General features: G+C 40.9%; 1 protein-coding gene across 1 annotated transcript in view; it reads left to right on the top strand.

The window, feature by feature from the left end:
• The window catches only part of CCDC170 (coiled-coil domain containing 170), a 76,754-nt gene that overhangs the window by 13,415 nt on the left and 47,214 nt on the right, over positions 1-16,125 (top strand). Inside the window, exons 3-4 of the mRNA XM_037156844.2 lie at positions 11,861-11,989; positions 13,309-13,565. Of these exons, the coding sequence (XP_037012739.2) occupies positions 11,861-11,989; positions 13,309-13,565 (386 nt within the window). The remainder of the gene's footprint in view (positions 1-11,860; positions 11,990-13,308; positions 13,566-16,125) is intronic.

Raw genomic sequence — 16,125 nt, 5'->3', positions numbered from 1 at the left:
GATACAAATATAATTGGTTCTATGTTTTGCCCTCAAACCCATGACCTTGTAGCTAAATCGTTCATTTATGAACGAACATTCAGGGTGTATTTTGTGAGCACCTATTCTGTGCCAGTACAAACAGACACAGGGCCTGTCCCCATGGAGCTTACCGAGCAGTGGCGGACCTCAGATGTAGTGGAGAAGGGAAGGGCCGTGCTTTCCAGGGCATGGGGCTCCAGGGGGTGTTCAAAGTGATTCACGAGAGGTTCAGGAGGAAGACATTTGAATTTCTATTTATATGACTCTCATCTTAATTCATATTTTTGTGTCTCATCTGACTTCATTCACATTTTTATGTGGATTTGGTAAGGTGCCTAATTATGTACAGTAGTACAGGAGTCTGCCCGCTTTAGTCTGTCCTATAGGGCAAGCTGAGGACATTTTTGTCATCTTCCTGTAATGACAGCTAGGAAGTGTTGCTGCGTGAAGTTTAAAATCTGCCTTTAATCCTATTTATTCTGGACACAAAAGAGGAAAATTAATTCTAAAAACTTAATTGTGGATCTTGTAAGTTTTCTTATAAAAAGGTTACAAATTGTTTGATTTCATTGAAAAGTGAAACCTCCAGGTTATATATTGCTATTGTGTCCCCTGCTCAACCCCGCCCATCTTCTCATTTTTCCCAAAATAGGTGTCTGTGGAGGCTTGGTGGCCTGCAGGGGTGTGGGGCCGGAGGCTGTGCCTTCCTTCTAACAGAAGACATGCTAGAAATGATGACGCAGTGTTGTTGTTACTGAGTTTTGTTTGGGCAGAGCTCAGGGCCACCTTGGAAGAGAAAGCAAGGATTTAATGCAATGCAAAGGTTACTTAGGTCATTTTCTTTCTCTGGCTTGTGTTTTATTATTTGGAGATCCTTTTTTACAGTTAACAGAAACATTGAAACTCATCAAATTGTTTTCATTTTTGAAGATTCTTACTATTTTGGCTATAATCTTATTTATATTCCATTTATTTTAATGGTGAACTTCCTGTCCTGAATGTAGTCAAAATGTAGTTGCGCAACAAACACATTCCTAGTGTTGCTGGAAACTCAGTGATTCTTTCTCCTGCTGCCTTCTGTGTGATGCTGAGGTTCAAGTCCAAGGTTTCCTGTGGCCTCTGAAGCCAGGAAGGAATTCACAAACATAGAGTTCAGTTTCTTAAGACTGAAGATTAGGGTGTGAAAATTGAGAACCTAGTAAATTGGACGCTTCAAACATGCTTTCAGTTGTCTTTTGCTTAATTAATTAGAAAACTATTTTAATATTAAAATTAGTCACTTCAGAGATAATGAATTTTGTGTGGTGGGCATCCTTCAGACCATTAAAATACTGTTTATGTTTATACTTACGCCTATAGGAAATATATTATTTTGTTTAACATTCTATTTCAAGAACAAAAATGGTATCATACTGTAAAGAGAGACTTAAAAGCAGCAGGAGAAAAGAACTTAGTTACCAAATGGTTGTCAGACGGGAGTGGGGAGGAGATTAAGAAGTACAAATAAATAGTTACAGAAGGGCCAGGAAATGGAGCGTCCGAAGAACTCATAGGCATGCATGACCCATGGACATGAACAATGGTGGGGAGATTGCCTGAGGGAGTCGGGGGTGCTGGGTGGAGGGGGGCAAAGGGGGAAAATTAGGACAACTGTAATAGCATAATGAGTAACATGGAATGAAAACAAATTTACTTTAAAAATAGTATGTTTATGAGATCTGTCCATGTTGCTCCAAAGCAGTCAGTCCTTTTACCTGCTTTCCAGACTCCCCTCTGACGGGCGGGACTATAAGGTTATGCCATATTGCACCAGCCTGTGGACACTGGAAACCATGGGCATTTGTGTGCAATTAGGAGTAGAATGCGGGTCATAGGGCGTATGCCAAAGTGCCTCCGGCAGTGACAGGGACGTAGTTCCTATCCATTCATTAAACATGCTTTAAACTTATGTTTTAAAATTATATAACACTAAAGACACAATAAAGATTAAATAAAAATTAAAAATTAAAAAAATTTACAGCACAGAAGAGCAATCATTGCTTTCAGACTCAGTACCAGTTGTTTGATACTTGGTAATAGAATTTCCTTGTTTTGCCTAAATTGCCTCATTTTTATTATCATAAAAACAGTCTCTACTTACAGTGTTGTTGTGAAGGGTGAACTGGAATAGTTCCCGGTCCAGTAAATATTAGTTGTGATATGTATATGGATTAGTTCTTGAAAACTCCCAAAAGGTATGGCATCTAAGTTTTTCAAACTGCAACCCCTTTCCACCCAGTGAAAAGAAGACTTAATTTTTTTTCAGTAGACAGAGCAATTGTATTAAGAATATTTTGGAATGTTATTTTTTTCCAGAAGAGATATTGAATCAGAGGTGTTTTTAAGCGAATAAAAGTGATACCAAAGACAAAAGAGATGGGAAAATAATGTAAAAATAATAGATCAGCTTTTCCACAATACTTGATTTTATGCAGAAATGTCTTCTTCCAAACGTGTCCCCACCACAACTGAGATACAGACGCTTGGTTTATTCCCTGGACCCACACCCGTCACACTGCTCCCTGCAGGCACTAGGGAGCCCTGACACCAAGTGCAAATGTGAGGGAAAAGGCAGGAGGGCCAGGGAGGTCCTTCAAGGTAGGGAGAAGACCTGGTGCCTGGTCGGAAATGGCCTGGAGCGAAGGTTAGGTTGGGGAAGCAGTTTTCAAGACTGGATTTTCACCGTAACTCAGGCAATGCACTTTGTTTGGTAGAAGAAGTTGGAGACGAGGGATGAAGGTCTTGGAAGGGATTGCTTCCTGGGGCGGCGCAGGAAGCCTGAAGAGGGGGGAGGGAAGGAGGAGGAAGAGGAGGAGAGGGGAGGGGAGGAGGAAGAGAGACTGTCCATAATGAAAGAGCCTCTGTCACACAATTGTGCCCAGCTGTAGGGAAAAAGGCCGGGACAAAGGGAGAGTGTGTGTAGGACCGAAAGATAGGAATGGACTTAGGAGGTTTTGTGTGTCAGAGGTAGGCAGTCATTTCTTCTCATTTTTACATCTCGGGGGTACTATGACAACTAAATACCATACTAGCAAGACTGGCCCCTAGGTCAGATAATTGGGCACATTGTGTGGTACATTATGAGCATGCTTATATCTTCTTTATGCCATTGAGCTTTGAAACCATCCTTTATTCTGAAAAGACCGTGAGCCACCCTGTGAGGCAATTTCAATCATTATCATAATAATATCAGTAACAGAATCAAATCATGTGCAGCTAGCTTTCTAAAATTAACATGAAATTGCTTCATGGGTTAGCTGAAAGGTACCTAATAATAACTTAGATTATCCTCACGCAAGGACAAATGGATGAGTTTTTTTTCTTTCCATTTTTGATTGGGTAAAATTAGTGTTTTTTTTTTTAAAGTGAGGATTGTTTAATACTTACAGAAGAGTTGAAGGATTTTCAAAAAATCTTACAAACTCCAGGACAGCTTAATTAAGAGAGTGGAGCCGCTGATACGGCTGCCCTCGCACACCTGTGGGTCTTCGGTGCCACCTGAGTTGTTTCTTTGTCTTCACGTTCTTCCTAAAGACACCACATAGCAGAGTTGGCCATGTTTGTCTCTTCCTGTTCTTGCTACTTTTCATGATTTAAAGGGATGGTGTTAATCCTTGTGATTATGAAAGTAATACATGGCCATTATAAAGAATTTAGAAAATATAGAAACATCTAATAAAGAAGAAAATAAAATCTAGGCCTATAAGTAAAAGATAACTACAGTTAACATTTTCTTTCAGGATTTTTCCTATCTTCAAATGATATTTAATTATGCAAATAACGCATACATATATACTTCTTGAAAAAAGCAAACCGTTTTCCCTTCCTCCCCACCCCAGTCCAATTCTAGGGTCAGACCCAGAGGTAAGTAGTGTTATTAAAATGGTGTGTGCCCTGACTGGTGTGGCTCAGTGGACTGAGTACCGGCCTGCAAAACAAAGTGTTGCTGGTTCGATTCCCAGTCAGGGCACATGCCTGGGTTGTGGGCTGGGTCCCCAGTAGGGGGCGCATAAGAGGCAACCACACACTGGTGTTTCTCTTCCTCTCTCCCTCCTTTCCCCTCTGTCTAAAAATAAATAAATTAAATATTTTTAAAAAAATGATGTGTGTTCTTTCATCTTTTACTTTTATCCCCTCTAAAAACATTTGTAGAAAGGGCATAGTACTTTTTTGTGTGTGTGTTTTATGAAAAAGAGTATCAGACTGTAAATCTATATTTTCTTGTCTTGGGGATATTACTATGTCCAAACATACAGGCATGTCTCATAATATAAAAATGCCTCTGTTTAGTGATTGCCTTGTCACAGGAGTTTATGTTGTTTCAACCCTTCCCCCTTTTTGCCATTGGAATTAACAATATAATGAATACCCTTATATATGTCTTTGTGCACACGAGTGAATATTCTTCAAAGGGAGTTAACTGGGGAGTAGAGTTGCTGGTCAGTCAGTATTTACATGAAAACTGTTAATAGATATAGCTGAATTGGTAGGGCGTCCAAAGGGTATTACCATTTTATAAGCCTGGCAGCTACATAGGAAAACAACTTTTTCTTTATACTTTGCTAACACCTCATCTTATAAAGCCTTTCATTTATTCCAAACGGATGTATTAGAAATGGTGTGTCTTTGTTTTAATTCTTATTCCCCTGATTAGTGAGGAGATTGAGCATCTTTTCGTGTGCTGTTGGCCGTTGCTATTTCTTTGAATGGTAATTCCATCTATCTGTCCCTCCATCCCCCATTCATTGTTATCGGGTTGTTTGTGAGTTTCTTAGGAATTGTAGGTATTTAAGAATATTCTAGGTTCTAATCTTCGTCTGATACAGTGTTCGTTTTTAAAATCTCTTGCATACTGCCAAATTCCTTTCTGGAGATTTTGTGCCATTTTCTGTTTCTGTGAACAGTGTGTTGGCATTTTTTTTCTTTCTCATGCAACTCTCTCTCATATATTGCACTTGACTATTAAGTATATTTCAAATGTTGCTAAGATTAAAGATCAGAAGTTATCATTTGTATTTAGTTGATGACCAGTGAGGTGGAATACTTTCCCCCTTGTTAGCCATTTATAGTACTTCTGATAATTGTTGCTTTTTCTATGTAATTTTTCTTTTAAGGCATTGGTTTCTTACTGCTTTGAGTAGATTCTTTGTATATTAAAATTTTGACTGTATTACTTTTGAAATATTTTTCCAGTTTGCTCTTTCACTTTAAATTCTTTTTATGCATTTTTCATGTATAGAGAGGTTTTAAAATGTTGTCATCTGATTTTTGATGTTCTTCTATTGCTTCTATGCTTAGAAAATCCTTTCATCACAAGATAAATATGAATTTCTAGTACTTTTTATGATTGCATTTTTAATATCGAGTATTTTAGGTCTATCTTAAATTTATTCTGGCTTATAATGGGTAATGCAGCCTCAACCTGTTTTCCTGGTTCCTTTAGTAATCAGCTGACTATGCATTGACTAATAGCATAGTCTTTTTTCACATACTGAGTTCTTCTCAGGACTAGACACTGGGGACTGTTCTGGGGTGACACTGATCTTCCTGTTCATTTCCTGCTGAGTATCACATTCTTTTAGTTAGATATTTTTCAAAATGGAAATGTTTTTAAAGGACATTTCAAAAAAAGACACCAAAGAGCCATTTAGTTAAAAAGGAAAATCTAGACACTTGTAGTTTAAAAATGGTAACATGCAGTTTGCCCTTCTCCTTTCTATTCCTGGAAACTAGCCACAAGCAACAGAGAAAATGAGAAACAAACTTCAGCTTTTGACATGCCTGAGAGATGGCTGACATCCCGAATTGCGAAGTAAGCGGAAGGTCTCCCGGAGCAGTGAGTGGGGGCTGAGTGCCGCCGGCAGGAGGGTCTGCAGCTGCGGAGCAGAGGGAGCTGGGAGAGCTCGTCTTCCAGAGACAGCGGCAGACTCAGAGGCGTCCAACAGAAATGACATGTTTGTGAGAGAAGACGGAGGTGTGGGGGCTTCTTCCTGCCTCCCTGGGTTCCCAAAAAGCAGGAGAGGGAGGGGGGCTAAGTAAAAAATCACACGGCAAATCGGACTTGTAGGAAGCTCTGGGTCATGAGCTCTTGGGAGGTCTGCATCGTGACAGAGCCTCTAGTTGCTTCGCTGCATGGGCCGGAATGATTTAGAGGTCAAGTAGAGTTATATACAAAGTGCTGTGTTTTGGGGAAACTCCTGCTTGGCTGGAACAGGAATGACCCCAATCTCTCACTCCTGCGTGCACACACACCTCTTCCACAACCGGTGCAGCAGAAGCTCACCTCCTACTCAGCAATCTAAAAGGAAAAGCACAGGAATTATTTGAGACTATGACAGCAGCAGCAATAACATCAACAAGAAAGGGGTGTGGCGGGGGTAAGGAATAGGAAAAATATGACAGATGAGGAGTATCAGAAACTGTTGCTATGATGCAAGAAAAACTGTGACCAAACATTTCATTATAAATAAAACAATGGAAAGAAGCTGATACTTATCTGAAGCGTGTTCAGAAAGCAGAGGTCGAGGACCTCACAAAAATAGGGCAAGGAGGGAAGAGGAGTTGAAATGTGATTTGGCAGAGCTCAGAACAGACGAAAATAGTGCAACTGCCACAGAAATAACAGGAAAATTGTCAGGTACACAGGGCGCTAGGCAGGCATTGAGCAGGAATGAGAAGGAAAAAATGACATGACAATAAAGAATTAGAAAGGAGTAGGCAGACAAGAATGAACTGGAATACATGTAAAAGAGATTAAGCTGTGTCTGTTAGAGTCTTCTGAAAACTACCGGCATAAGAGAGGAAGAAAGGTGAGCAGTAGTGTAAACATTTTGATTTCTCTCATCTAATAACTTGGAGCTACAGTTGCAAGAGAAGTACTTAGAATTATAATATAAAGACCAAAAATTAGAAATTGGAAGGGAGCGATGAAAGGGGTAGGAGGAGATAAACTATTGTAGCAAATTAGTAGATATAATCTAAATAGCAGGATGCAAAGCATCTAAAAGGTATGATTTAAAGTTATAGTTGTAGCCCTGGCTGGTGTGGCTCAGTGGGTTGAATCCTGCCCTGCAAAACAAAGGGTCCCCAGTTTGATTCCCAGTCAGAGCACATGCCTGGGTTGCGAGCCAGGTCCCCAGTTGAGGGAGTGCGAGAGGCAACCACACACTGATGTTTCTCTCCCTCTCTTTCTCCTTCTCTTCTCCTCTCTCTAAAAATAAATAAATAAAATCTAAAAAAAATAAAGTTATAATTATAAACTTGAAATGAACAAAAATACAAACCTTCCTAATTATCTGGTGAAACACACAAAATATAGGAAAGCAGACAAACACCATAGTGAAAGATTTTGAAAGAGTGATAAAAAAGCATGACATAAAACGATGCAGCAGAACTAAGAGCAAGATTGTGATACTAACAGGTATGATTGTAGTAAAGTCATCCAATAAGGGGAACAGAATTTTAGAACGGATCACAAGCAAAACCCAACTGTATTTATATATGAGACTTCTGAAACAAAGTGGTACAAAAAGGCTGAAAGTAAAAGGATGGAACAAAAGTATATGTAGTCAGATGCAAACAAAAGAAACCAGGGATCCTGATCTCAATATCCAAAAAGGTTGAACTTCGAGCAGAAAGGATTAAATGAGACAAAGGGTGGCACGTTCTGAAGCTGTGTGGTACAATTCACATAAAGTTAAGAAACTTCTGAATCTGTGCTCTGGCTGGTGTGGCTCAGTGGATTCAGTGCTGACCTGGGAACTAAGAGGTCCCTGGTTCGATTCCCAGTCGGGGCATATGCCTGGGTTGCGGGCCAGGTCCCCAGTAGGGGGTGCATAAGAGGCAACCACACACTGATGTTTTCCTCCCTCTCTTTCTTCATCCCTTTCTCTCTCTCTCTAAAAATAAATAAATAAGTAAATGAAAAAAAAATCTGCAGAATTTATATTTATAAAAAAACTTTGTTCTGAATCTGCGCCAAGTAAAATGGTACCAGCATTCATAAGGCAAGAATACAGATGCTATGTGGAGATAGAGAATTGTAGCAGTAATAGGAGATTTTAACTCACCACTCAGCTCCTGCTGGAGTAAAACAACTGGCAAGGCTAGAAGGTGCCTACTTAATGAATAAGGTAGAGCTAACTGATACATACTGAACTCCAAGCCCTGAATACAGAGGATACACCTTCCGTTTAAGTGTCCATGGGACATTCATAAAACTGAGCATTCATAGAAACCTCAATAAATTCCCTGAAGTAGAAGTTACACAGCAAGGACGATGGTGAGAATACAGGATGCCTGGTACAGTGAGGGTCCTTTCCAGTCTGAAAGGCTCCAGTTCTGCATGGATGGTGGTCAACCACACTGGTGTGTACCAGGGAATATCATCCCTGAATGCAGACAGTGTTCTCTGAGCACAGTGCAATGATGTAGAAATCCATAACAAACCCAGGAAACGAAGCCTTCACCACAACAGAGCTCTTCACTGGGGTCAGAGAAGAAGTCCAAACCAAATTAAAGACTGTCTGGAAGACAGCCAACAAGAACACTATGTAAGGATCTATGAGAAGAAAGTAAGTGCTAAGAGGAACAGCTTCGCTGTAAATAAATGCACCCTTGTATTCTTTCAGCTTTCATAAATTTCTACACAAGGAGATTTATGATATGGGATCGGCTCATGCAATAATGGAGGCTGGGAAGTGCTGAGATCTGCAGTTGGCAAGCTGGAGACTCGGGGGACCTGACAATTGAAGTCCTGCCCTGAGTCTGTGTCCTAAAGTCAGGACTGAGGCCCTGGCTTCAGCGGAGAGCACACATTCTCTCGCTCACCCTTTTTGTTCTCTCCAGACCTTTGTGGATTGGATGAAGCCCACCTCGATTGGGAAGGGCAGTCTGTTTTACTCAGTCCACCAGTTCAAACGCTAGTCTCATCCAGAACCACCCCCAGACACACCCAGTGTCCATCAGGAGAATCTGGATAACTTGTGACTCAGTCAGGCAAAAGCATAAAAGTAACCATCATAGTGAAGGGACATACAATTTATGAACAAATGGGAAAAATGATTTTAGTTGGAAGACTGAACATTTAAAAGATGTCAATTCTCCTTAAATTTATTTATAAAATTAACACAATCCCAATAACAATACCAACAGGATTTTTTTTTTTTTTGGTATTTGATAAGTGGATTCTGAAATTCTCCTGGTAAAATGCACAAGAAAGAGTAGCCTGGATATTCTGAAAGAGAAGCCCTACCACGTGGTAAAACACACCATGAACTCTGGCTGCCTTGTCCGCCTCGCCCTCATCGTCCTTCATCTGAGTTGGTCCTTCAGCTTCACCACCTCCTCTCAGACCTGTGATCACACAGGCTGTCTCCCTGACACAGGGCCTTGCTTGAACGTTTTGCTGTTTGAATGATGTGCCTGATTCCTGCCTCAGTAACTTTTGTCTTTTAAATTTCTATGTGTTCATCACTTCTTAAGAGAAAACTTTGTCTCTTTCCTGAGTGACAGAGGAACTCAAGGGTTAAAAGCTTTTAGCTTCAGTCATAGTTGATAGGCCTAAGTGATACATGCATGTGGAAAGCTGTTATTCCAGGAACTGGAATGCAGGACTAGGGAAATCAACAGGCAATTCAACCTTAGTGCCCCAGGGCTTCTGGAGCTGGTGCCCAGCCTTTGTGTTTCAAGGAGGGAATGTCTGCAAAAGAGTTGTTGATCAACAGATAAAGGAGTACTTTGAAAATAGATTGCAACAACTCTTATCCAATTAACCTTTTCCCCAAACTCCTTACCTACCCTTCCTTCTCCTTATAAAAATGTTGGTTGGAGATGAGGTGTTACAGGATTTTTGAGGCTGCATAACCCACAGTTTTTTCAGATTGTCAGCATCTAAACAAAGCGCTTGTAAAGATTCAATCTGTGTCTTTACTTATTGGTCCTGGTAGTGACACGCAGCACAAACGCCAACTTTTCTGGTTTCACTTGTGTTCATTTCACTTTGTCATTGTGCCGTCATTAATGTGGTTTTCTGTTGAATGACGTTTTTCTCATTAGATTGTATACTCGGTGCCTGACCCAGAGTAGTCTTTTGTTAAATATTTACTGATAAATAATCTCCAGTCTGTGGACATTGACCTAGCTAGAAACAGTCTTCCAAACTCGGTAATCTAGTCTCTGTTCTGATGTCAGAGATAATGACTTTGCACTGTGTAGTTTACTTCACCAATGGACGTTTGAAGATGTTCATGCTTCTGGTAGTGTTCTGCATTCAACTGTAACCTCCTGAAATGAAGGGCCATATCTGAGCTGACTTCTGTGTGTCTGAATATTATGTCCAATGGACACAATCTGTTTTCATAAGGAGGTACCTAAAAAATGATGTTAGTCATTGGAATAAATAATCATAGCTATTGAAGAACTTATTTTCTTAATGAATTTTTGTAAATCATATGCCAGACATAACTATAGATGCAAACTCTCATAAGTGACCTAGGTCCTCACACATGGCAGGTTTCAGAAAATATTGCTCCGGTGGTTAGAGTTGGAGAAGTTCCCTCTGAATGCTGAGTGAGGGCGAACAGGATGTGGTTCTGTTCTCAGATACAGTTAAACGTCTTATCCTTGCTGCCCAGGAGTACATGCCTACCATTTTCTTGGATATGTTGTGATTGGCAAACATTGGCTATTTGCTAAGTGCATGAAGGTTTTGTTTGGCGTTTTGTGGACTGAGACACTCTAGCCATGACAACGCTTGTTGAAAAGTTAAGGGCTTTAGAATGACTTTTGCCTTCGTGAGTATTTCCAAACAGTAGTCATTGGCACTGGAGTGGCCGGGCAGTCCTAAACAGGTTTTACTGGCATGTCCCTGGAGGCCACTTAGATAATTCCAGGAAACCTTCCTGGATGGGACCCCTTTCATATTCCCTCAAAAATGAGTGGCTTTCTTGTATGTCTTTCTCAAAGACCACAGGCCCTGGAAACTCCGTAGAGGTGGGTGTAAATATGTGTTCAAGCTGAAGGAAGAGGTGTTATGGTGTTAAGACAGAAACAGAACCAGAGGCTGTAGGCTGCAACCCACAGGCCAAACCCACCAAATATGCTCAGCAGATGTGTTTATTTGGGTCAAACGGTGTTTCTTTTTTAGTTGCCAAGCTGCAGAAACTGGGGATTTTTGTTTCAGAGAGTCTGGATATATCACTTGTCTTGAAAAAATTGGAATAGTTTGGCCAGGCTGGGATCCACATTTCTGTACTGGCAGCCATCGGTAGAGCAGAGGACTGTCCCCTTATTGGGGAGGGGAGGTTGGGGCAAGGACTCCTCAGGCACCATGCTGTCTCTGGTCTCAGGCATTCACTTGGGCCTTCATGACCTGGAGAGAGGCTGCGAGGTTGAGAATACATGGCCTAGTGAGTGGTTTCAAAGGAGGCGGCCTTCTAGTTCCTCGCGATGTCCCATTGTGTCTCTTCCGACTGTTCCTTGTTGACTAAAGGCTCTGGTCAGAGCTTCGATAGCATTTTGAGTGGTGGGGGAAGGGAAGAAAATCTCAAAACTGACAAAGGCCAGTTCTCAGATGCCATCCTGGGGGAGTCCATCGTCCATTCCTGGCCTGTGTCCTGCCTCCCTTATCGTTTTGAGAATGAGAATGAAATGATCTGAACAAAAACACTTCACCGGGTAATGTTTTCAACACATTCGGACTACAAAGAATGTGTCTGTATTTAATCTTGCTCTGCACAGCTGCACAGAGAAGATTGTTTTCACTCTTCTTTATATTTTGTCTTTTGGGGAACCCTATCAGGAAATTTACGATCATCTTTTGGAAGCCCCAGTCACGCGGGAGCAATTAAACCACTATCGGAATGTGGCTGAAAACGCCCGAAGTGATCTTGCAGCAACTCTGGTCAAATTTGAATGTGCTCAGTCGGAGGTAAGATTGTGTATCTTCATAACTCAGACAGGGGACCTTTTAGCTTCTTGTAAAGCAGAACACAGAAGCGGTTACAGACAGAACAGCAGAACACAGATTTAGACCTTTGCACAGTTTATACTCATTTTCTTACTGTGTGCCTTTCTCCTCCTAGTTGTAGAGAATTCCTGAAAGTTTGTGCATTTGCTATGCTGCACAGAGAGGCAATGTGGGCTGGACTTTAGATTTCAGAGAAGTTCCACAGCCTTGAGAGACCTGGGAGCATCCGAACACTTTGGGTTGAAGCTGCCTGGGCTTTGGAGGACTTTCAGCATCTCTTGGAATATGTTCCTTTACTGTGGATTGCTTACGGTTTGGGGCTCATAGGATGGAATTCTTGTGATGGTTCTGATTGGCTGGGGGAAATTCTAGGAAGATGATTGGAATCCATCTGCCCCCTGGGCTGGAGAAGAGTCTCTTCATAGAGTCTCTTCAGAGACTGACAGTCTCTTCATACCCATTCTGCTCTCAGCCTGGTGGCCTGGTGGGGTCTAGGTTTATCTGTGGGTAATTATTGGTTTCACTGGGCTTCCAGGACCTCACTGAAAGAAAGACATGTTGATAATGTGTGTGGGACACAGATAGGTAGAATAAATGTATGATGCATGCTCACAGTTCCAAAGAGGTACATGTATTCACCAGGGTTTCTTACAGTGTAGACTTGATATCTTAATAGGGCACATACATCGTTTAGCAATTTTGATGCCGCAGAATTTATAAAAGTTAAAATGTTTCCTTTGTATACATCCTATAATGACTTTCCTTTTCTCCCATATTTTCCCTAGAAATCTGAATATTATTTTTCTTTATCACCCGCAATGAAGGTTCAGAAGACATGTGGGAGTGATATAGTTATAGCCTATATTTACTTTGGAAACAGCTGTGGCCATGAAATTACAAATAGCTTGTAGGTTCTTTGTTTCATTTCAGCAGCAATAGCGCAATACAGATTTAGCAAATGGGTTGCCATTGCAAAATATTTTATTGCCTTTTGCAAAATATACCACAAATGTCTCTTGAGTGAGACTAAATTACCACAAGACATTGCTCAATTGGTTTTGGGAAAAAAAATCAGAACAAAACAGAACATGAAGTCCATTATTCAGGGCATAATTTCCCATCTGGTAATACAGATACAAATATGAAAAGAAGAAAAAGTGGATTAAGTCATGAATTAAAGAGTGAAATTTTAAATTACATTTTGGGGTTCCTTGAAGGTAATTTAAACTTATGCTGTTGAAATCCTTTTTGTCTTTTTATTTCTTTTATTTCTTTTCTAGCTTCGAGAACTCCAATCCAAAATGCTTGCTAAAGAAGTTTCCTGTCAAGAATTGAAAGCTGAAATGGAGAAGTACAAAGAGAACAATGCCAGAAAATCATCTCTTCTCACGTCTTTGAGAGACAGAGTTCAGGAGCTGGAGGAAGAATCAGCAATGCTTTCCACGTCTAAAATGAGGAAAGAAATCACAGCTCACACTGCAATCAAGGAGAACCAGGAGTTAAAGAAGAAGGTTGTAGAACTAGATGAGAAATTACAGTAAGGGTGTTTCAGTATATTTCTTAGTAGAGTCCTTGTTAAAATACCAGCAAGTGATAGCAGGGTGCACCTTTAGAAGTTCTGGATTTTGCATTGACACTTGATTTGACCCCTCCAAAAATTATTGACCTCAGATAGGTATGGAGTCTTGAAATTTTTTCCCAAGTTCATTTCTAAATGTCACCAAGAAACATGGTAACATCCCAAGCATTTTCTGTGCTATTGATTAGGGCTGTAAATGCCAATACATACAATTCGGAAGATTTCTCTAGGCAGGGGTTTAGTCAGAGGGAGAGATGGGGGAGTCACGCACAGAGGGAGGCACTGATTCAGAGTTGGGCGTAAAAATACCCGAAGCCCAGATTACCCCAAACACTCCTCACTGCGTTTCATCGCCAGTTTATGTAGAAAGCTCATGAATCTGGATTTTCCACACTTGGCTCTGGCAAAATGTGATGATAGGAAATTTTGCCGAGTATAATGCACACTTTCCTGCCCAAATTTTTGAGGGAAAAATAAGGATGTGCATTATACATAGCAAAATATGGTAGTTCTTAAAATATACTTTTAAAATTCTACATGTAATAACTTTACCAATAAAATCCTTGGTATTAATTCGGCTTATTCCATCTTAGAAAAAAATCCAACACTTCCAGTTCCTGTCCCGTTTCTCCTTCCCTTTACAGCAAAACTCCTTAAAATGTTTGTACATATTCACTCTTCCAACTTTCTCTCCTCCTCTCTTGCATCTGCTCCACTGAATCCACTCACTCAGCTGACCAGTGACCACACACTGCAAATGAAATGATTTGGTCTTTGTTTCACTTGACCTACCAGCATCAGTCAAGGCTGGTGTCTCCCCAAAACACTGTCCTTTGGCTTCTAGGACCCCGCACAAGCCTGCTCCCTTCTTTCCCTCTGTAGCTGCTTCCTCATTGTTTTTTTTTTTCTTTTTTCTTTTTTCCTCTTATCTCCTTGACTCCCAAACATTGGAGTGCCCCAGGGCTCAGTCCAAGAATCTCTTTTGTTTCTATGTCCACCCCCCTGGTGATCTCAGCTAGTCTCATGACTTAAGAATGATCTAAATGCTAGTTACTCCCACATTTCTCTGTCTAGCCTGGATCTCTTCCCAGGATTCAAGACCTACGTATTTTTAAAAATATATTTTATTGGTTATGCTAGTACAGTTGTCCCATTTTCCCTCTTTTATTACCTTCCACCCTGTTCCCTGGCTACCCCCCATCTCTCCCCCACTGTAGTTCATGTCCATGGGTCATACATATAAGCTCTTTGGCTTCTATATTTCCTATACTATTCTTAACATCCCCCTGTCTGTTGTCTACCTACCATTTATGCTTCTTATTCCCTGTACCTTTTTCTCCTTTCTCCACTCCCCCACCCCCTCCCCTGTTGATAACCCTCCACATGATCTCCATTTCTGTGATTCTGTTCCTGTCTAGTTGTTTGCTTAGTTTGTTTTTGTTTTTAGGTCCAGCTGTTAGTAGCTGTGAGTTTGTTGTCATTTTATTGTTCATAGTTTTCATCTTCTTTTTCTTAGATAAGTCCCTTTGACATTTCATATAATAAGGGCTTGGTGATGATGAACTCCTTGAACTTGACCTTATCTGGGAAGCACTGTATCTGCCCTTCCATTCTAAATGATAACTTTGCTGGATAGAGCAATCTTGGATGTAGGTCCTAGCCTTTCATGACTTGGAATATTTCTTTTCAGCCCCTTCTTGCCTGCAAGGTTTCTTTTAAGAAATCAGCTGACAGTCTAATAGGAACTCCTTTGTAGGTAACTGTCTCCTTTTCTCTTGCTGATTTTAGATTCTTTCCTTATCTTTCATCTTGGCTGATATAATGATGATGGGCCTCGGTGTGTGCTTCCTTGAAGACCCACATGGTTTACAACCTACTGGATGTCTCCCTGTGGGTTTGCAGTAGGCATCTCAAACTTCACGTGTCCAACACTGAGCTCCTGGTGTTTCCACAAAACCCTCCTACATGTTTTCTCATCTCATTTAATGATAATTTTTTCATTCTGCTAGTGGATCAACTCAGAAGTCTTGGATCACCATTGGTTGTCTCTCTCTTTCACACTCCATGTCTGATCCTTCAGGAAATTCTATCATCTACCTCTGCTTTCAAAATATCTAACTTTTGACAACATCCCATGGACACCCTCTTTACCATTAACCTGATCCAAGCAACTACCATATTTTGCCTGCATGGTTACACCAGCTTCTCAAGTGGTTTTCTGGCCTCTGCCTCTGCACCAGGGAGCCCACGTGATCCTGTTAAAACACAGAGTACATTCCTTCTGTCCTCTGCTCAGAGCCCTCCAATGACTTTTGTTCTTATTCAGGGTTAAGGCAGTGTTTTCTATGATCCTATAGGCTCATCCTGACCTCATGTTGCTTCCATTCTCTCCCTTATTCTTTCCATTCCAGCTCTCAGACTTCTTTTCTGACCCTTGAACACACTGTTATCCTGCCCCAGGATGCTTGCACTTACTAATTTCCCTTCCTTGAAAGCTCTTCCCTCCAGGTAGAGCACA

This window comes from Artibeus jamaicensis, unplaced genomic scaffold (assembly GCF_021234435.1).
Source record: "Artibeus jamaicensis isolate MK-2021 breed Jamaican fruit bat unplaced genomic scaffold, CSHL_Jam_final contig_497, whole genome shotgun sequence".
NCBI classification, from domain to species: Eukaryota; Metazoa; Chordata; class Mammalia; order Chiroptera; family Phyllostomidae; genus Artibeus; species Artibeus jamaicensis.
The sequence above is the reverse complement of the archived record's forward strand: the minus strand, read 5'-3'. Positions and strand labels throughout refer to the sequence as shown.